Source organism: Erinaceus europaeus, chromosome 5 (genome assembly GCF_950295315.1).
Source record: "Erinaceus europaeus chromosome 5, mEriEur2.1, whole genome shotgun sequence".
NCBI classification, from domain to species: domain Eukaryota; kingdom Metazoa; phylum Chordata; class Mammalia; order Eulipotyphla; family Erinaceidae; genus Erinaceus; species Erinaceus europaeus.
This window is the reverse complement of record NC_080166.1, coordinates 125296714-125317945: the sequence shown is the minus strand read 5'-3', so window position 1 is coordinate 125317945 and position 21232 is coordinate 125296714. Positions and strand designations below refer to the sequence as shown.

Genomic DNA, 21232 nt, shown 5'->3' with positions numbered 1-21232 from the left:
CCAGCAACAGAGAGCGCCCCGGGACCACGTGTCTGCACCCGCCGCCGGATTGGCCCAGCGCGTTTTAGCGCTGCGGGTGTAGACGCGCGCGGTCCCGCCCAGCAGCCAGAGAAGCCAGGGCCGCGGAGCCGAGAGGCCAGAGGGGTTTCGCGCCGGGGAGGGGGCGGGAGGGGGGTGGGGGATCCCTAGGCGCCCGCAGCCCTGAGTCCGGGAAGGAGGCCTCGGAGCGGCGCCAGGCAGCCCGCCTCGCCTCGACTTGCCCGGCCCTGGCAGGCTGCATCCTGCGCCGCCCGGGAAGACGCAGCTGGCACGGCTGCGGCTGCTCGGTCTCCGCCCGCTCCTCCTGCGCCCGCCGCTTCCCCGCGACCTGGGTTCCCCGCGCCGTCCCCGCGGGCTTGCAGCGCCCGGCCTCCCAGCCCAGGAGCGCGCAGCCGGGGTGAGCCGAGGCACTGGATGTGCCTGCCTTCCCGCTTACCCCCCTCCCCCCCCCCCCCCCCCGGTATTACCATCCGGGGCTCTGCAAACCCCGCAGGCCTGGTGTCTGCACCCGCAAACCCTCCCCCAAACTTGCGGCTGGGAGTCCCACATCCCCTGGCCCTTGTGGGTGCAGTTCGCCGTGCGCTCCGGGTTGGAGGCACCGAGACCGTGGCGCGGCTCAGCCCAGGGATGGAGAAGCGGGTGGTGGAGGGAGCAAGGAAGCGTGCCCCCCTTTCTTTCCTGTTCCGGCCATCTTGGGCCCAAGAGTCAGCCTGGGGGCTAGGGGTGGACAGCAGCTGGGCGTTGGCGGGGGGGCGCTGGAGCGGTGGCCACCGACCGAGGTGGGGGACTGGGGCCTCGCGCCCAGGCAGCTCCCCTGCGTTCAGCCTCCAGGACCCGGGCCCGAAGCGCGCGTGAAGCCCCCTAAGAGAACGGAGATTCGGAAGGAGAAGGGCCGAGAGCTGAGACTCTCTTAACCAAGCGCCCAAATGCACCCGATTCTCCTCCCACGTGTCCCTTTGGCAATTTCTTGTCACCTCTCCTGCCTTAGGTGCTGGGGACATAGCAGTGAGCTGGAGGCCTCAAGGCCTTGGTTCCCGCTGATGCTGCAGCCTAGTGGATGGAGCCCACAGACCACAAAACCTCCAGGTTGGTATCCGGACACCCTCTTCTAAACAAGTAAGGAAACAGGCCTAGTGCTGAAACTGTTGTAGGAGAGGTTGCATGCAGTGGAAGGATCAGACCTTTAGGACCTCTCAGCCCTGAACTGCAAAGAGTGTTGTCTCTTCTCTTCCCCCCCCCCCCCCTCGGCAAAGGCCCAATAAACGTTACTGGCATGTGACGTTTCTATGAAGTCATTGGAAGCATGTGCTTATTTCCTGGCTGCATGTCCACGTTTACAGTTTCTGAAGAGGGCCGCAGATTCGGCAACTCCGAAATGTATTTTCTTTTCTCCCCGTTCATGTTGTCTGTTAGGAAAGCAAGACAGTTTCCTGATGGTGGGGCCCAGCAGGGACTCCCCGGTGGAGTGAGGGAAGTCTGGCCTTTCCTCAGCCCTGCCATCTGTGTGGTGACCGCAGGCAGACCCCAGAAGGCCCCCAGAATGAGAGGCCGGAGGTCTCCGTGGTGCTGCTAGAAATATTTTGTAGTCTTTCCAGAGAAGAGAATGCAGCCTCCACACATGTTTGTAAGGTAAGTATCAGCGATCTTCCTTTTTTTTTTTTTTTTCTTTCTTTTTTTTTTTTCCCTCCAGGGTTATTGCTGGGCTCGGTGCCTGCACCATGAATCCACCGCTCCTGGAGGCCATTTTTTCCCCCTTTTTGTTGCCCTAGTTGTTGCAGCCTCGTTGCGGTTATTATTGCCATTGTTGACGTTGATTTGTTGTTGGATAGAACAGAGAGAAATGGAGAGAGGAGGGGAAGACAGAGAGAGGGGGAGAGAAAGATAGACACCTGCAGACCTGCTTCACCGCCTGTGAAGTGACTCCCCTGCAGGTGGGGAGCCGGGGGCTCGAACCCGGATCCTCACGCCGGTCCCTGCGCTTTGCGCCACGTGCGCTTAACCCACTGCACCACCGCCCGACCCCCAGCGATCTTCCTTTTAAGTTTCCCCCACATTAACTATTTTTGCTTTCACATTTTGCATATGTAGCCCTATAAGAATCTGGGATGAAAGGAATTTTACAAATCCCTTGATGAAATAAAAATGAGGAATAGAGCGCAGTGAAGCAGAGCTGCAGGTGTCTTATCTCCTTTGTCTCTGTCTGATCAAAATATATATATATTTGTTTTATATATATATATATATATATATATATATATATATATATATATATATATATATATATATATACACACACACACACACACACACACACACACATACAACCTTATTGAGGGGAATGTACAAAACCCTCCCTTAATGTCCCGTGTGAATTTTGTTAAAATAATAATATATATATATATATATATATATATATATATATATATCTCCAGGTCATCAGCATTTCAACAAAAAACTATGCCTAAAACATACAGATTCCTCTTAGCAAAAGCTAAGAGATTTGCAAGAAACGCAGATTCCTGGGGTCTTGATGCCCCAGGCCTTAGGGGATGTTGGTGCCCATGCTGAGGTGGGGGCGGAGGTCCCGGAGGGTGGGCGGGGACGTCTCACCGGCTTCTCTGGCCCTGCAGGGGCCTGGGTGCTCGCTGACCGCGCGCGGCGCGCCCTTTGCTCCCGGTGCCCGCCCGGGGCGCTGCCATAGCAACGGCCTGGACGCCCAGACCTTAGGCCGCCGCCGCCGGGGCCCGGCCTTCTCCCGCTGCTCCGCAGGGCTCGGGCGGCGGCGGCCGGGTGGACGCCAGCGCCCCCTCCTCCTCGGATTCCAGCAGAGGCGGCCGACCGGCTTCTGAGGATGGTAAGCGGCGGCCTCGCCGGGGGCCTGGGGCGGGGACGGGCTCCAGGGAGGGCGCCCCGGGCTGCCCCGCCCCAGCGCTCGGCGTCTCCCCTCCACCCCGCAGCCCTTCCAGAAGCACGTGTATTACCCGCTGGCCGGCAGCCTGCAGGAGCCCGACCCCCCCGGCGCGGGCGCTGCCTCCATGGCGTGCGCGCCCCCCGGCCTGGCCGCGGGCCCCCTGCCGGTCTTCCAGTTCCGCCCGCGGCTGGAGAGCGTGGACTGGAGGCGGCTGAGCGCCATCGACGTGGACAAGGTGGCGGGCGCCGTGGACGTGCTGACTCTGCAGGAGAACATCATGAACATCACCTTCTGCAAGCTGGAGGACGAGAAGTGCCCGCACTGCCAGGGCGGCGTGGACCCGGTGCTGCTGAAGCTCATCCGCCTGGCGCAGCTCACCATCGAGTACCTGATGCACTCGCAGGAGTTCCTCACCGCCCAGCTGCGCGGCCTGGAGGAGCGGCTGCGGCTCAGCCTGGCCGACGGCGAGCAGAGCAAGAAGCTGCTGGCCAAGCAGGCGGGCGACCTCAAGCTGCTCAAGGAAGAGTGCAGGCGCCGCAAGAAGATGATCTCCACCCAGCAGTTGATGATCGAGGCCAAAGCCAGCTACTACCAGGTACGGCACCTCCTCCCAAATCTCAGGTTCCCGGGGCTAGGGGGCATAGAGAGCAGAGTCTGGCCTCACCCGGTGGAGCGCAGGACCTGCGTTCAAGCCCGTCTGGTCCCTGCCTGCAGAGGGGCAAGCTTCATAACTGGTGAAACAGTGCAACAGGTCTCTCTCACTCTTTCTTTTTCTCCCTCTTTATCTCCCCCTTCCTGCTTTTTTTAATATACTTTTTTTTCCACATTATTCCTCTTCCCTGTCCTTATTAATTAAATTTACTTATTTGTTGGATAGAGACAGTAAGACATTTAAAGGGCAGGGGGAGATGGGGAGAGAGAGACACCTGCTGCACTGCTTCACCATTTGCAGAGTTTTTTTGTGCAGGTGGAGGCCGAGGGCCTCGAACCCACGTCCTTGCGCATTGTAACACGTGCACTCAACCAGGTGTGCCACCACTTGACCCCTATTTTTTTTTATTGGGGGATTCATGGTTTACAGTTGACAGTAAAATAGTCGTTTGTACATGTGTAACATCTCTCAGTTTTCCACTCAACAATCTAACCCCTCACCTAGGTCCTCCTCTGCCCTCAAGACCCCCCCCCCCCCTTAGTGTTTTACTTTGGTGCAATATACCAAAATACCTTTTTTCTTAATATTTTTAACTTTTTCTCCCTCTTTATCTCCTCCTTCTTGCATTTCTCAAATATGTTTTTAATAAATATTTTAACTTTACTTGCTAGGACAGAGAAATTTAGAGGGAAAGGGGATAGTGAGGGAGAGACACCTGCAGCACAGCTTCACCACTGGTGAAGTTCCCCTCCTGCAGGTGGGGGCTGGTGGCTTGAATAATGTGTGCATGACCGCTGCCCCCCCACCCTGACTGTGTTCTCTGTCACTATCCAGAAATAATAAGTAAGTAGCTCAGCCTGGTCGAACCCTAGTTGGCATGCCTGAGTCCCCAGGGCTACAGTTTCAATCTCCTGTATGCCAGAGCTGAGCAGGGCTCTGGTCTCTTTCTCTCATTCACAGAATGAATCATTTTTCTTTTAGGATTTACTTATTTATTTTTATTTATTTGTTTTGGAGACAGAGAGACATTGAGAAGGAAGAGGGAGGTAGAGAGGAAGAGATAGAGAGAGAAACACCTCTAGCACTGCTTCACCACTTGTGAAGCTTGTCCCTGCCGGTGGGGACTAGGACTTGACAACGCAGCCCTGTCCCACCAGCCATGGAGCACACCTAGGTGGTCCAGAGCCTAGAGTGGACTGTCTAGGGGGTGAGCTGTCTGTCTCCCAGCTCTTGAGAGCATTTTTCAAGTCTTATTTTACTGCTGGGGAGATTAACTGCAGGTCATGTAGAATCCCTATCTGCCTTCTCACCCTGAATGGGAACCTTAAACTTTTTTAAAAGGGTTTTTTATAATTTTATTTATTTTCCCTTTTGTTGCCCTGGTTGTCTTTTTATTGTTGCTGTAGTTGTTGTTGTTATTGATGTCGGATAAGACAGAGAGAAATGGAGAGAGGAGGGGAAGTGACTTCCCTGCAGGTGGGGAGCCAGGGGTTCAAACCGGGATCCTTATGCTGGTCCTTGCGCTTCGTGCCACATGCGCTTAACCCACTGCGCTACTGCCCAACTCCTGGGAACCTTAATTTTTACAAGCATAAGAGTCTGTGCAGTGAACAGAGATCTGGAACTTCTTACTTTTTCTGGTAAAGAGTGAGCTGCCTCTTGCTCAGTGTCTGGTTCCTCTGAGATGATGGTGAAGAGCCTTTTAGTCCCACTGGAGGCACATCAGATAGCCTTGACTTTGGGGCCTGACAGACCTGGCCTTGGAATCCTGGCTCTGTCCCCATCACCAGCCACACTGGAGTGTCGTAGGGCTGGAATGAGACTAGTGGTATAAAGAGCTTGTCATAATGTGGGCACCCACACCTAGGAGATGTTTGCACCATTGAGATCTATAGTGATGGTTATCTGTGCCTTAAACTCTGGGATCCTGTTGGTTGCCATGCTAGGGAAGAGAGGCACAGAAATATGGGATATATGTATATATGTGTGTGTGTATGTATATATGATTTTTTATTTTATTAATTTATTTAATTGCCACTAGGGTTATCGCTGGGGCTTGGTGCCTGTACTATGAATCCACAGCTTCTGTGGATTCCTTTAAAATTTTTTTTTAAATTTGATAGAAAAACTGAGAGGGAAGAGAGGGAGTTAGAGGGAAAGACAGATGCCTGCAGATCTGCTTCACTACTTGTGAAGTGCTCCCCCTTAAAGTGGGGAGCAGGGTGGAAGGATGAAGCTGGGTCCTTGCACATGTTCATATCGATTCCCACTGAGCTGGTCCATCATGACTTTGTATTTGCTCATGTTAGAGCGGTTGATAGATAAGTACCTCATTTTTTGAGGTGAGAGTGCCCAGCTTTCACAATTCAAGGTGTTATAATGATGTTATGATTGATTGCATTCAAGGAACGTCCCTGTCCTTTAGAATTCAACTCTGAAATGTTACCAAATGATACTGAGAAGCTCTGAGGATTTCCTTGAGCGTAGTCCAGGACTGAAGCTATAGAAGAAATAGTGGGGGAGTCGGGCGCACGTGGCGCAAAGCGTGAGGACCGGAATGAGGATCCTGGTTCGAGCCCCCGGCTCCCCACCTGCAGGGGAGTCGCTTCACAGGCGGTGAAGTGGGTCTGCAGGTGTCTGTCTTTCTCTCCCCCTCTCTGTCTTCCCCTCCTCTCTCCATTTCTCTCTGTCCTATCCAACAACAACAACAATAACTACAATAATAAGATAGGGCAACAAAAGGGAAAATAAATATATAAAAAAAAAAGAAGAAATAGTGGAATTTCAGTTGAATCAGTGTTAGTGTAGAACATTGAGATTTTGGAATTGATTTTTTTTTAATATTTATTTATTCCTTTTTGCCGCCCTAGTTTTTTATTGTTGTAGTTATTATTGTTATTGATGTCATTGTTGTTGGATAGGACAGAGAGAAATGGAGAGAGGAGGGGAAGACAGAGAGGGGGAGAGAAAGATAGACACCTGCAGACCTGCTTCACTACCTGTGAAGCGACTCCCCTGCAGGTGGGGAGCTGGGGACTCGAACCGTGATCCTTACGCCGGTCCCTGTGCTTTGCATGGAATTGATTTTTTTCCCCCAGTGATTTCATTTCAGTAGGTCCCTGGGGAGGAAGGTCTGGGGACTTTCTGGGTAGGGGACCCTCCAATGCTCAGTCAGGCTCTGAGGTTTCTTGAGATGAGCAGAAGGCAGATTTGGCTGTGTTATCCTGGAAGGTGGTGGCTGAGTCCCAGAAAGCCCTCAGAGGGGTACTCTAACAATCAGGGGGTGATTCTCACTGCTCTGCATTCCTTTCATCACTTCTGGGCTGACTTTTTTTTTTTTTTTATTCCTTAAACTATTGTAGGGGCTGGGCGGTGGCATACCAGGTGAAGTGCACATAGTATGAAGTGCAGGGACCCGTGCAAGGATCCCAGTTTGAGCTAGAGCATCACTCTGGCATATTCGATGGGACTGAACGTGGCGTCTCATGCTTGAGAGCCCAGTACTTTATCCACTGTGCTACCTCCCGGGCTACACCAAGATGATAGCTTTGGGGTGATCTGATTCTGATTCAGTCACTTTTTTTTTTTTTAGACAGGGACAGAGAAGCAGAAAGGGGGCGGGGATGAAAAAGACCATAGCACTGGAGTTGCCTTCAGTGTGGTAGGGGCCAGGCTTGACCCTGGGCTGCACACATGGTAAAGTAGTGCACTGTCCAAGTAAGCTGTTTCAAACACCAGCACTGACGTGTGTGTGTGTGTGTGTGTGTGTGTGTGTGTGTGTGCGCATGCACGCACTTGGGCTTTGATTCCATCACTACCAGCAGTTTCTTGTCTCTTTTAATTTTGGATAGAGACAGAGGGTGAAAGAGGGAGTGGGGAGGGAGAGGAAGAGGAGAGACTTCACAGCCCCACTTCACTGTTGATGAAATTTTCTCCTGGTGCCGTGCATAATACTCCCATGTGGTGCTGGGACTTGAACCTGGGTCTTCAAATGTGGTAAAGTGTGTGATTACTGGGCGAGTTATCTCCTGGTCCCATGAGTTAGATGGAAGGACACTGGTCACAGACATTTGCATGTTGTTATTCTTTGCTCTTCCAGTGCCATTTCTGTGACAAGGCCTTTATGAACCAAGGCTTTCTCCAAGGTCACATTCAACGCCGCCACCCAGAAGACTCTCACCTGGGTAAGTGGGGTGGGGGTGTTCCCTGGCAAAGAGTTGTGTTCTTGCTAGTGTGTTCTTTGCATTTCTTTCCAGCGAGACACGGTCTGGTGCAGTTCTCAGTCTTTTTCAAAGGAAAACATAACAGTCTTTATCTATTTGACTGAATACTGAGCTCCTGCTCTGTGCTGTGCAGTGACTGCAGGCTGGGGTGATAGCTGAAAGTGGACAGGCTTTATGGGCAGGGAAGGGAGAGACACAGTGAAATGAGTGAGGGATCTTTTCCAAACGGTCAGCCCAACGGAGAAAATTAAGCAGGGTGATAGGATAGAGGAAGGTCTCCTGAGAGAGAGGGAGGCTTCACTGAGAAGGTGATATTTGATCAGAGAATGGAATGCGATGGTCCTACCCTGGAGAGAAATCAAGGAAAAAAGTCTCCCAGACCAGAGAAACTCTGCTTTGTGAGATGTGCTAATGGGAAGGATAGGAAGAGGTGTTTGAGGAACAGGGAGAAGGTTGCTGGGTTAACACCCAGGGTAGAGTAAGGGTAGAGAGGAAGAGGCCAATTGATTTCAAAGGTCAGCCTCCAGAAGCCCTGGGCAGGTGGTGGGTAGGTTGAAAGGGCAACGATGGAAGAGTGAGGAGGCAGCAGGGGCACTTCAGGGAAGACAAGATGGCGGCGGCCCGGGTTGGTATCAGGGAGGATGGGAGAAATGAAGATGAAAAGGGTGTGAGAAGGGTGTGAGTTTCTTGCAAGAGCAAGAAATTTAGGTGACCCTAGAATTGTCCTATACGTTCGGGTGAATGATGTTGTTCCTTGCTAAGATGGAAGAAGGCCTAAGGGTTTGGGAACAGATTGAAGGAAGAAGGAGAATGCAGCGCTTATGTTGGCCCTGTTCAGTATGGCCTCTGCAGCAAATGGAGATGCTGAGGGTCTATAGTTCCAGGCTGCAGATGGCACTGTAGGAGTCATTAACAGAGCCGACCTGGCTGGAGTCAGCTCCAAGGCCCTTCTAGATGCAAAAGGCTTGAATGCCCTCTCAATGTTATTGGTGCTCAAAAGGGGCAGCCAAGTTGAGTGAATAGCCTTCGGTGCATTGTCATAGAAGCCAAAGGAAATAAGGACACGGAAATTATTCACTCAATGTTTCTTAGGTGGAGGAAGATGAAGACTGAGCCGTGACCTCCGCTGTCACAAAAGCTGGTGGTGACCCTGAAATGGCCACCTTGGTGGGGACAGAAGGCCGAAGGGAGGTTGCTGAGCTGGGAGGAGGGGCTTGGACAAGGACAAAAAAAGTTTGGGTGTTGATGTGGATTAGCTGGTCTATAAAGAGGGAAATTGAAGAAGGAAGAGAAGGGATGGGTGGAGTGTCTCACCAAGGGACCAGGACTCTCACTGTCCACTGTTCTCAAAACCAAAGATGGCAGACAACGTCCATTTCTCCATGTAGGTCAAAAACACTGCAGACTGAAACAATAATCTACTGCAGTTCTCATTTATGATCTTCAGTGGTTTCAGTATCTAGAGGAGTGTTCTAGCTCGTGCTTCAATTCTTGATTTCCTTCTATGTTGGACAAGTCTGTTTCCATCCGTGCCAATTTCAGGTGAACAGATTTCTCTAGAATGTAGCTGAACTTTATGTCAACAATGTAAAACTCCACTTATAAGCCCTGGCCTGCCGATAACAATTTAGCAGTGTATTGGTGAAATTGGAATGATGAACGATTTTAACCAACCTACCATTCCTCTGTGTGAAACTGACCTGCTTTCTCTTCTTGTTTCAGTATCTTATTCTGTTTCATACTTGTTTCAGAGGGCTTCTTTCAGACTCTGAAATGAGTATTATTTCTTCAGGTCATCTTTGAGGTTCTGACTTTCTGCTTTGGTTTCCATCCCTTTCATGTCTGCCCTCACAGACCCATGTATATCCATTCAGTCATGTGTACACCTGCATGTAAGTACATTGGACATTGTAGCCTTCCCTTCACTTGTTGCTTCCTTTTACAACTTTCCACCAGTACCTCAGTGGTACTGAGTTTGCATTTTTCAGTGTCAGGCTCTGCTGGTCTGGGCACTGCTGGTTGGGTTCCTAGTTGTATTTGGTGGGTGCCAATGGGATGGTGACCTCAGTTCAGGGTAGGGGTGCCTGCCTTGGAAGTTAAGTCCTTGTTTCCCTTCTCTGGTTGAGACCAGCATCTCTAAGAAGCAACAAGGGATACCACTGAGTTTCAGCAGCCAGGATTGTCCCTGTCATCATTATCGCTCCATCTTTGTTCTCACATGTACTCTGGAACATGATTGGAACCTCAGTTCAGTGGCTGAAAGAAGCTGTCATAAATAATCCAGAACCCAGTCAGATAAAACACTGGAAATAAACATCAAGGGAGAACAATTTGGCTCATGTAGCATGAAACAAAAACAAACAAACATATATATATGGCAGTAACATCCCAAGTAAGAGCAGAGTCCTTAGTCTCTGTCTTAGTGATAGGACTGTGCCCTGTAACTTTGCAAATTGGTGTTTGATAAGAGATGGGATCTTGACAAACTGTTTCTGTTGTGACAGAGTATAAGAAGAGGGCACAGACAGACAGGCTCCAGAATGAGGTGGACATGCTGAAGGAGGAACTGCAGCTCACCAAGTCCCAACTGGAGGCTGCACAGCACGCCCACGCCGTCAGAGTCTCCAAGGTAAGAGTGCGGCCCTCAGATGGTGCCGTTCTGAGAATGCCTGGTGCTGGGCCAGATGATGACCCCCCTGGTAGAGGACACACATCATCATGTGAGAGGACCCTGGTTCAAACCCCTGGTCCCCATCTGAGAGGGAAGCTTCGTGAATGGTGGGGCAGTGCTGCAAGTGTCTCTCTTCCCTTCCCCTCTGGTTCTGTCTCTTACCCTCTAGCAAAGGGAGAGATAGATAGATAGATAGATAGATAGAATATATGTCTGGTGTTGATTTCTTTTATGTTCACTAAAATCTACCAGAGAAGCCTTCTGGTCCTGGAGTTTGCTTTGTTAGAAAGTGTTCTGTTTTGTTTAGCTTACTGATTAATTTTCCTTATTTGTAATGGGTCTATTTAAATTTCAATGTCTCCATGATTTAGTTTTGGTAGGTTGTATGCTTTTAGTAATGTATCTATTCCTTTCAGATTGCTCAAGGCGTAGGCAGTCCATTTTGGCTATAGAAGAAGTTTCGTCAGGGAGCCAGGCGGCGGTGCTCTGGGTTAAGTGCACATAGTACAAAGTGCGAGGACCTGTGCAAGGACCCCGGTTCTAGCCCCTGGTTCCCCCACCTGCAGGGGGATCACTTCACAAGTGGTGAAGCAGGCCTGCAGGTGTCTTATCATTCTCTCTTCCTCTCTGACTCCCCCTCCCCTCTCAGTTTCTCTCTGCTCTATCAAATACAAAATGGGGAAAGAATGGTCTCCAGGAGCAGTGGATCTGTAGTGCTGCCCCTGAGCCCCTGTGATGACCCTGGAGGCAAAAAGAAGTTTCTTGAGAACCTTTTGTGATTCTGTGATCAGTTTTTAAAAAATATTTATTTATTTATTCCCTTTTGTTGCTCTTGTTTTTTTTAATCATCTTTTAAAAATTTATTTTCCCTTTTTGTTTTATTGTTGTAATTATTGTTGTTACTGATGTCGTTGTTGTTAGATAGGACAGAGAGAAATGTAGAGAGTATGGGGAGACAGAGAGGGGGAGAGAGACAGACACCTCCATCTGTGAAGCGACTTCCCTGCAGGGGGGGAGCCGGGGGCTTGAACCGGGATCCTTACTCCAGTCCTTGCACTTGGTGCCACATGCGCTTAAACCACTGCACTACTGCCGGACTCCCACCTTTGTTGTTTTATTGTTGTAGTTATAATTGTTTTTGTTATTGATGTCATTGTTGGATAGGACAGAGAGAAATGGAGAGAGGAGGGGAAGACAAAGAGGGGGAGAGAAAGACAGACACCTGCAGACCTGCTTCACTGCCTGTGAAGCGACTGCCCTGCAAGTGGGGAGCTGGGGGCTCGAACTGGGATCCTTATACTGGTCCTTGTGCTTCGCACCACGTGTGCTTAACCCGCTGCGCTACCGCCCGACCCCCCATGATATCAGTTTTAAGGTCTCTTTTTTATTATTCCAATCTTGTTTTCTTTCCCTCCTCTTGTTTGGTCTAGCTGAAAATTTGTCAGGTTTATTTCTTATTAAAAAACTCAGCTTTGGAGATGGGTGCACCTTGTTGAGCGGACGTGTGACTTTGCACAAGGACCTGGGTTCCAGCCTCCAATCCCCCACCTGCAGGGGTAAAACTTTGCAAGTGGTGAAGCAGTGCTGCCGGTGTCTCCCTCCCTGTCTCCCACTTCCCTCTTCATTTCTGTCTGTCTCTAACCAATAAATTAAATAAAGATGACTAAAAAAATAATAATAACTCAGCTTTGTTGATTGTGTGTATGTGTGTTCAGTACAGTGTGTTTAACCTGTTGTTTTCCTATGCTCTGTTTAATTTATTCCCGCTGTATAATTCCTGTTATTTCCTTCCATCTCATACTTCTGGGCTTAGTTCTTTCTGGTTCTTTGAGCTGTGAAGGTAGGTTGTATGCTGAGATCTTTCCTATTTTTGTGAATGAAGGCATTCACAGCTATAAGCTTTGTTCCCACAGCTGCTTCTGCTGCTCCCCTTTGTCGCTTGCTGTGCTGTGTTTCCATTTTCATCTGTCTCAAGATGTGTGTGTGTGTGTGTGTGTGTGTGTTAAGTTGCTTTATTGAATAGAGACAGAAATCAAGAGAGACGGGAGAGAGAGAGAGAGACCTGCAGCACTTCTTCACTGCTTGTGAAGCTTCCCCCCCTGCAGATGGGGACTGGGGGGTCTTGCAGCCCAGTGCCTTGTAACAGGCGAGGTCTACTGGGCACACCACCTCCTAGTCTGCCTCCACCAAAATGTTTTTTAATACAGAGATTTTAAAAGATTTTGTTTGTCACCAGGGTTTCACTGTCCGGAGCAGACCTGTCATTTGAAGCTACTTCATATTTTCCTATTTTAATTCTCTCTGTGTGTCCTCCTTCCTCTCTCCCCCCTCTTGCTCTCTCTCATCTACCTCAAGATTTTTTTTTTTTTTTTTGCCAGAGCACTGCTCAGCTCTGGCTGATGGTGGTACAGGGGATTGAACCTGGGACTTTGGAGCCTCAGGTATAGAGTCTCTTTGCATAACCATTATGCTGTCTACCCCTGCCCCCCTTTTTTTTTTAACAATTTCTTTTTGTTTTCCTACTTTGTTTTTTTAATTATTTATTTATTCCCTTTTGTTGCTCTTGTTGTTTCATTGTAGTTGTTGTTGGATAGGAGAGAGAGAAATGGAGAGAGGAGGAGAAGACAGAGAGGGAGAGAGAAAGATAGACACCTGCAGCCCTGCTTCACCGCCTGTGGAGCAACTCCCCTGCAGGTGGGGAGCCGGGGGCTGGAACCGGGGTCCTTGTGCTTTGCGCCACCTGCGCTTAACCCGCTGCGCTACCGCCCGACTCCCTGTTTTCCTACTTTGACCTGCTGGATTGTCAAGTGTATGTTGTTTAGTTTCCATGTATTTGTGAATTTTCCAGCTTTCCTTCTGTCTTTTTTTTTTTTTTTTCTTCCAGTGTTATCACTTTGGTTCAGTGCTGCCACTATAAACCCACTGCTCTCGGCTATTTTTTCCATTTTATTGGCTAGGACAGAGAAATGGAGAGAGGAGGGGAGGTAGGGAGACAGAAAGATAGACACCTGCAGACCTGCTTCACCATTTGTGAAGCGTCCTCCCTGTAGGTGGGGAGCCGGGGGTTTGAACCTGGATCCTTGCACGGGTCCTTGGGTTTATTTACTATGTGCACTGAGTACTGTATGCGCTTAGTAGTATGTGTGCTTAACAGGGTGCGCCACCGCTCGGCCCCCTTCAGCTTCCTTTCTGTTACTGATTTCTAGTATACCATTGTGATCAGAAAAGATTTGGGAGATACTTTTAATTTTCTTGAATTGTTTAGATTTGTTTTGTGACCTTACATATAAGCTACCCTGGTGAATATTCCTCTGTGTTTAAAATCATATTTGTGGCTGTTAGACTTTTCTATGTCAGGTTTATTTCTTATTAAAAAAAAAAACAACAGCTCAGTTTTGATGTGTGTGTTTAAATCCTGTTTGCTTATTTTTTTCCCCTCTAAATTTTATCTGCCCATTATCCAGTGAGGTACAAAAGTTCTCTATTCTGGGAACTGAGGAGTTAGCAGAATGGTTCTGCAAGAGACTTTTATGTCTGAGGTTTTGAGGTTCCAGGTTCAATCCCCAGCACCGCCATAAGCCAGAGCTTATTTATGAGTAGTGTTCTGATAAAAATAAAAAAAAAAAAGATCTCTAGTCTTATCATATTGGTGTTTATCTTTCCTTTTAGTTCTGTTAGTCTTTGCTCTATATATTTAGGTGTTGGTAGCAATGTTGATGCATAAATACTTAGCTGTTTTGTCTCCTTGAGGAACTGACCCCTTTTCATTACATACTGTTCTTATGTATCTGAGATTTAAAAAATTACATAATTAATATGCGGTCTGGTGGTGGCACAGCAGGTTGAGTGCACACATTACCATCCCTAATGGGCCTGGCCTTAAGGTCCTGGGCCCTACCTCCAGAGCAGGAAGCTTCATAAGCAGTGAAGCAGTATTGCAGGTGTCCGTCTTTCTCTCTTCCCCCATCTCCTCCTCCCCTCCTCTCTCAACTTCTCTCTGTCCTAGCAAATAAAAGAGGAGAAGGTGGCCACCAGGAGTAGTAGATTCACTGTGTAAGGCAAAGAACTCCTACAATAACCCTGGTGATGGTAATAAAAAAATTAATGTAGGCATTTAGAGTTACGAAGTTTTCTCAAGGATCGATTTGACTTTTTCATTTTGGTATTCTGTATTTTCATTTGCCTTCTACTTAAACTATTTTTTTCTAGTGAGTTTTTCTTTGACTCACTGACTGGTCGGGTTATATTGTTTAATTCCCATGTGTTTGTGAATGTCCCTTCCGCTACTGATTTTTCTAGCTTCAGTGCATTGTGATTAGATGAGATACTAACCACGTTTTCAGTCTTGTATTACATATTCCGATGAGCTCCAGGCGGTGGTACATCTGGTTAAGCGCAAGGACCCGTGTAAGGATTTGGGTTCAGGCCCCCGATCCCCACTTGCTTCAGGAGTGGTGAAGTAGGTCTGCAGGTTATCTTTCTTTGCCTCCAGGGTTATCACTGGGGCTCGGTGCCTGCACTATGTCCACTGTTCCTGGAGGCCATTTTTTCCCTTTTGTTGCCCTTGTTTATTGTTGTTGTTATTATTACTGTTGTTATTGCTGTTGTCATTGTTGGATAGGACAGAGAGAAATGGAGAGAGGAGGGGAAGACAGAGAGGGAGAGAGAAAGATAGACACCTGCAGACCTGCTTCACCACTTGTGAAGCGACCTCCCCTGCAGGTGGGGATCTGGGGCCTCTCGAACCGGGATCTTTATGCCGGTCCTTGCGCTTTGCACCATGTACACTTAACCTGCTGTGCTGCCGCCCGCCGCCTCTCTTTCCCTTTCGCCTCCTCCTCTCTCAATTTCTCTCTGTTCTATTCAATAAAAAGTGGCTGTCAAGAGCAGTGGATTTGCAGTGCTGATAGTCCGTCTACCTATTACCACACACCTGCCCTTGAAGACATGTAATACATGTTCACAGATCTTGTAGTTTGGGGCCTCTGGGTTTGTCTTTCAAGGACTATAAGTACAGAGGATGGGGTGTACTGGGTCTGGAAAAGTCATCCACAGAACCGCTAGTATTGACAGATAAAGCATTATTGCTTAGCCAAACTCAAATATGCAGGACAAGCAGCCATGCTTGGAGTGAAGCTACATTCACTGATTTGAAAATGTGCTTCTTTGCTTCATATCAGAACTATTAAAACCCTGTATGAAAACGGTTGCAGGAATATGAAATGCAGAAGGCAAAAGAGGAAGAATTTCTGAAATTATTTGACCGATGGAAAGAAGAAGAGAAGGAGAAGCTAGTGGGTGAAATGGAAAAAGTCAAGGAAATGTTTATGAAGGAGTTTAAAGAACTAACTTCCAAGAATTCAGCATTAGAATATGTAAGTATTGGTGCCCGTGAGGAGTTCCTGTGGTCTTGGTGAAGCTGTTGACCTTATCAGACAGTGTTAAAATGACCTGATGGAGTAGAGCCAGAATTTTTGTTTTCTTTTTCATATTTTTCTTATTGGATAGAGAAAGAGACATTGAGAGGGGAAGGAATGAATGATAGCGAGTGAGAGAAACAGAGACACCTGCAGGACTGCTTCACCACTCGTGACGTTTTCCCCATGCAGGTGGGTGACCAGGGGCTTGAACCTGCGTCCTTTGCACTGCAGTGTGTGTGCTTAACGAGAAATTTCTTTTGTGCGTGTTTGTCCAGAAACCCTTCCTCCTTGAAAGTCCTATGGTCTCTTCATCCTTTCTCTCCCCCTCTGTGTCACTATCTTTAAAAAAATAAGATGGGGGGAGACAGCATAATGGTTATCCAAACAGACTGTTATGCTTGAGGCTTTGAGGTCCCAGGTTTGATCCCCCACACCTCCAGAAGCCAGAGCTGAACAGTGCTCTGATTACAAAGAAAACAAGCAAAATATCAAATCAAATCAAATGAAATCAAATCAAAAAATAAACCGAGGGCTGGCGAAGTAGCTCACTGTGCTTGTACCATACCTTGGTGCTGTGCGTGCGACCCGCATGCAAACCTCGGCTCCCACTGCAGTGAAGGAAGTTTCAGTGCTGTGATTACTGTCTCTCTGTCTTCTGCATCTCTGCCTGTCACTGTCTCGGAGAGAGAGAGAGAGAGAGAGAGAGAGAGGTGGTGGTGGAGGTCTCTCTTTCCTTAGCTTATTGGGTACACTTACTTATTTTTTTAAAGTATGCTTACTTTCTTAATCGTGGTAATAAAATTATTAATTTAATTTAATTTTTGTAAATTCTTTAAAAATATTTATCTATTTTTTATATTTATTTTATTTATTTATTCCCTTTTGTTGCCCTTGTTGTTTTATTGTTGTAGTTATTATTGTTGTTGTCGTTGTTGGATAGGACAGAGAGAAATGGAGAGAGGAGGGGAAGACAGAGAGGAGGAGAGAAAGATAGACACCTGCAGACCTGCTTCACTGCCTGTGAAGCGACTCCCCTGCAGGTGGGGAGCCGGGGTTCGAACTGGGATCCTTATGCTGGTCCTTGTGCTTTGCGCCACCTGCGCTTAACCCGCTGCGCTACAGCCCGACTCCCCAAAATATTTATCTATTTATTCCTTTTTGTTGCCCTTGTTGTTTTTTTTTTTATTGTTGTAGTTATTATTGTTGTTTCTCTTTTTAAAAAAATATTTATTTATTTTCCCTTTTGTTGCCCTTGTTGTTATTGTTGTAGTTATTATTGTTGTTATTGATGTCATCGTTGTTAGGACAGAGAGAAATGGAGAGAGGAGGGGAAGACAGAGAGGGAGAGAGAAAGATAGACACCTGCAGACCTGCTTCACCGCCTGTGAAGTGACTCCCCTGCAGGTGGGGAGCCAGGGGCTTGAACAGGCAACCTTATGTCGGTCCTTGTGCTTTGTGCCACATGCACTTAACCCACTGTGCTACCGTCCGACTCCCAATTATTGTTGTTGTTATTGATGTCGTTGTTGTTGGCTAGGACAGAGAGAAATCGAGAGAGGAGGGGAAGGCAGAGAGGGGAATAGAAAGACACCTGCAGACCTCCTTCACTGCCTGTGAAGCAACTCCCCTGCAAGTGGGGAGCCAGGGGCTCGAACCAGGATCCTTGCTCCAGTCCTTACACTTTGTGCCACTTGTGCTTAACCCGTACACTACCACCCAACTCCCTATTTTGTTTAATTTTATGAAGAGACAGAACCTGAGTATCACTCTGGCAATATGATATTGGGGCTCAAACTTGGGACCTCATGCTTGAGAGTCTAAAGGTTTATTCAGGGGGCCAGGCAGTGGCACACTGGGTTACGTGGATCCTGGATCGAGCCCCAGCTCCCCACCTGTAGGGGGGTCACTTTGCAAGCAGTGAAGCATGTCTCCAGGTGTCTATCTTCCTCCCCCCCATCCTCCTCTCCTCTTTCAACTTTTCTCTGTCCTATTCAGCAACAAGAACAATAACAGCAACAACAGCAATGGAAAAAAGAAGGCCTCCAGGAGCCCCAGCGATAACCCTGGAGGCCAAAACCAAAAAGGTTTATTCACTGTGCCACCTCCTGCCCTCAACCCCCCATTGGTGCTCTGGAGATTGAACCTGGCACCTCCAGCACGCTATGTGCCACCACTGCAGTCTCTCAGCCTGAGTTTTAGATCACTTTATACCATAAAACTCTCCCTGAGTTTTGGAATGTTCCAAGACCATAAGGCACTTTCTGGAAACGCTGACACAGACCATCATCCCTGTGAGAGAGGATCTGGAAGAAGAGGAGAAGGCAGCTGAGTGGGAAAGACAGAGAGGCAGGACCCTCCACAGACCTTCCTCAGCCCCCAGCCTGACTGGTGGGGAGGATAGGGCCTCTAGAGGAGGCAGGATGTGGCAAAATGAGCCTTTCTCCTGAGAGAGGAGCTGTGGTTACGTTCTGTCCTGGTAACTTGGGTGACAGACAGAGAGACACCTGCCTGGGGGCGGGGGGGGGGGGGGGGGGGGGGGAGGGGGAACTCAGCCTCCCTGACCCCTTCCTCAGCAGTCAGCTCTCACCATCCTCCAGGGAAGCTCAGTCTGGTGGAGTCATCCTGGCAGGAGAGGATGGCCCGGGAGGTGAGATCCTGGAGCGCCCCCTAGGGGCTAGCAAGCTCTATGCACTGAAGTCCAGAGAGTTTTGCTCTGAAAACTACTTGAAAACTGTCACTTGGCATGCTTTTTTAAATAAATATTTTATTAATCTTATTTATTTATTTATTTTTATTTATTTAATTTTTTAACCAGAGCACCATTCAGCTCTGGCTTATGGTGGTGTGGGGGATTGGACCTGGGACTTTGGAGCCTCAGGCATGAGAGTCTGTTTGCATAACCATTATGCTATCTACCCTCCACCCTATCTTATTTATATTTTAATATTTATTTATTTCCCTTTTGTTGCCCTTGTTTTTTTTTGTTGTTATAGTTATTGTTGTTGTTACTGATGTCATCATTGTTGGATAGGACAGAGAGAAATGGAGAGGGGAGGGGAAGGCAGAGAGGGGAAGAGAAAGACAAACATCTGCAGACCTGCTTCACTGCTTGTGAAGTGACTCCCCTGCAGGTGGGGAGCGGGGGTGGGGGGGCTCGAAATGGGATCCTTACGCCGGTCCTTGCGCTTTGTGCCATGTGCGCTTAACATGATGTGCTATTGCCCGACTCCCATTAATCTTATTTTTAAAATTAAATCACTAGTTCATTTCAGTTTGATAGGACAGAGATATGGAAGGGAGGAGGGGAGATAGATAGATAGACAGATAGATAGGAAGGGTGGGGGATGGGAAGGGAAGAGACCTGCGCTGTATCATTCATGAAGGTTCCCCCACTGCAGGTGGGCACTGGGGGCTTGAACCCACGACCTGGTGCATGATAACCTGTGTCATGTGCACTCAGCCTGGCACACTACCATCTGGCCCGACTGTTTTATGTATTTTTAAATATATATGTGAAGAGAGAGAGAAGAGAGATGCTTTGAACTCTGGCTCATGGTGGTGCTGGGGATTGAACCTGAGACCTCAGGGTCTCAGGTGTGAAAGTCTTTTGCTGAAGCACTATGCTGTCTCCACAGCCCTTGGTATGCTTTTTTGTATGACCCTTTGAGCTGTGAATGGTCGGGTGTGCTGTGTGTTAGCTCTGCCTGCTGCGCAGTTTCTTCCCCCACCCCCACTTCTCACACTCTGCTCTTTGTTCATGAGGCAATAGGGAGTGAACCACGGCCCTCACACACAGGCGTAATATTCTCCCCCACCAAGTTTGTTGTTGTTGTTGTTTTTAATTCTTTAGATTTTGAGAAAGTGGAAAGGGGGCAGACAGACAAGAAGAGATAAAGAGAGAGGGAGAGACAGGAAAACCTTAAGCAGTGGAGTGGTGCCCAGCCTTCTGATACTGAAGTTCACATAGCATCTTCTGCTTTTTCTGAGAGTTTTCTCTTTTTAAATTTTTTATAATTTTCTTTTCTTTTTTTTTTTTTTTTTTTGTCTCCAGGGTTATTGCTGGGGTTTGGTGCCTACACTACAAATCCACTGCTCCTGGAGGCCAGTTTTTCCATTTTATTGGATAGGACAGAGAGAAATGGAGAGAGGAGGGGAAGACAGAGAGGGAGAGAGAAAGACAGACACCTGCAGACCTGCTTCACTGCTTGTGAAGCGTCCCCCCCTTGCAGGTGGGGAGCCAGGGGCTTGAACCCAGGTTCTTTTGTGGGTGCTTGCCCTTACTACTATGTGCACTTAACTGGGTGCACCACTGCCTGCCCCCCCCTTTTTTGCCTTCAGGGTTACTGGTGAATCTCAGTACCCCAAGCCTCCATTCCTGGTGACTTGTTTTTAATTTTTTTTATAGCCACCAGCGTTGTAGATGGGGCTAGATACTAGCACTATGAATCCATTATTCCCGGTGGTCATTTCTGGATAGGACAGAGAGAAATTGAAAGGGGAGAAGGGGAGAGGGAGAGAGAAAGATAGACACCTATAGATTTGTTTCACTGCTCATGAAGCTTTCCTCCTGCAGGTGGGGAGTAGGGGCTCAAACCTATCCCCTTGTGCGTGGTAACGTGAACACTCAACGGGCCATGCCACTGCCTAACCCCCCCCCCCCCCATGGCCATTATTTTAATAGAGGGAGGGAGGGATTTGAGAGGGAGGGAGAAAGAGGGGAGGGACGGGGGGAAGAGAGACACCTGTAGCACCTGCTTGACTGCTTGTGAAGCCCCTCTCCAACCTCCCCACCCCCATAAGTGGAGAATTGCAGGTTCAAACCCAGGTCCTTGTGCATGGTAACATGCACACTACTCTACCAGGTGACCCACCACCCCGCACCTTTTCTGCGGGTTCTAACTGCTAGTAACTCTGGGATGCGCGTACGAGCAAAGCGCACTCTTAATACTCAGTGGCTCACTGATGACTGAGGCCCTAGCAGGGTGGCGGGTGGTGGCCTTGTCACTTAATCACCTTGAAAGCCTGCTGCTCCCAGTCCCTCTGCTTCTGGCAACTGTTGAGAGGCCTTGGACATGTTTAGATGGCTATTTTTTTTTTTTTTGCCTCCAGGGTTATCTCTGGGGCTTGAGGCTTGGTGCCTACACTACGAACCCACTGCTCCTGGAGGCCATCTTTTTTTTTTTTTTTTTCCTGTTGTTGTTGCTGTTATTATTGTTCTTGTTGTTGCTGCTGTTGTTGGATAGGACAGAGAATAATTGAGAGAGGAGGGGAAGACAAAATGGAAGAGGACAGACACCTGCAGGCCTGTTTCACTGC

At 48.5% G+C, this 21232-nt stretch overlaps 1 protein-coding gene across 8 annotated transcripts in view; it reads left to right on the top strand.

Moving 5' to 3' along the window:
• Positions 1 to 299: 299 nt before the first annotated feature.
• The window catches only part of DZIP1 (DAZ interacting zinc finger protein 1), a 68665-nt gene continuing 47732 nt past the window's right edge, over positions 300 to 21232 (top strand). For 7 of the 8 annotated variants that reach the window (XM_060191769.1, XM_060191768.1, XM_060191763.1 and 4 more), the window contains exons 1-8: positions 300 to 436; positions 1028 to 1125; positions 1453 to 1668; positions 2670 to 2893; positions 2997 to 3545; positions 7702 to 7786; positions 10330 to 10454; positions 15710 to 15871. In XM_060191769.1, coding sequence (XP_060047752.1) covers positions 2891 to 2893; positions 2997 to 3545; positions 7702 to 7786; positions 10330 to 10454; positions 15710 to 15871 — 924 coding nt within the window. In that variant the 5' untranslated portion in view covers positions 300 to 436; positions 1028 to 1125; positions 1453 to 1668; positions 2670 to 2890. The remainder of the gene's footprint in view (positions 437 to 1027; positions 1126 to 1452; positions 1669 to 2669; positions 2894 to 2996; positions 3546 to 7701; positions 7787 to 10329; positions 10455 to 15709; positions 15872 to 21232) is intronic. The other variant, XM_060191770.1, reaches the window with a different exon arrangement.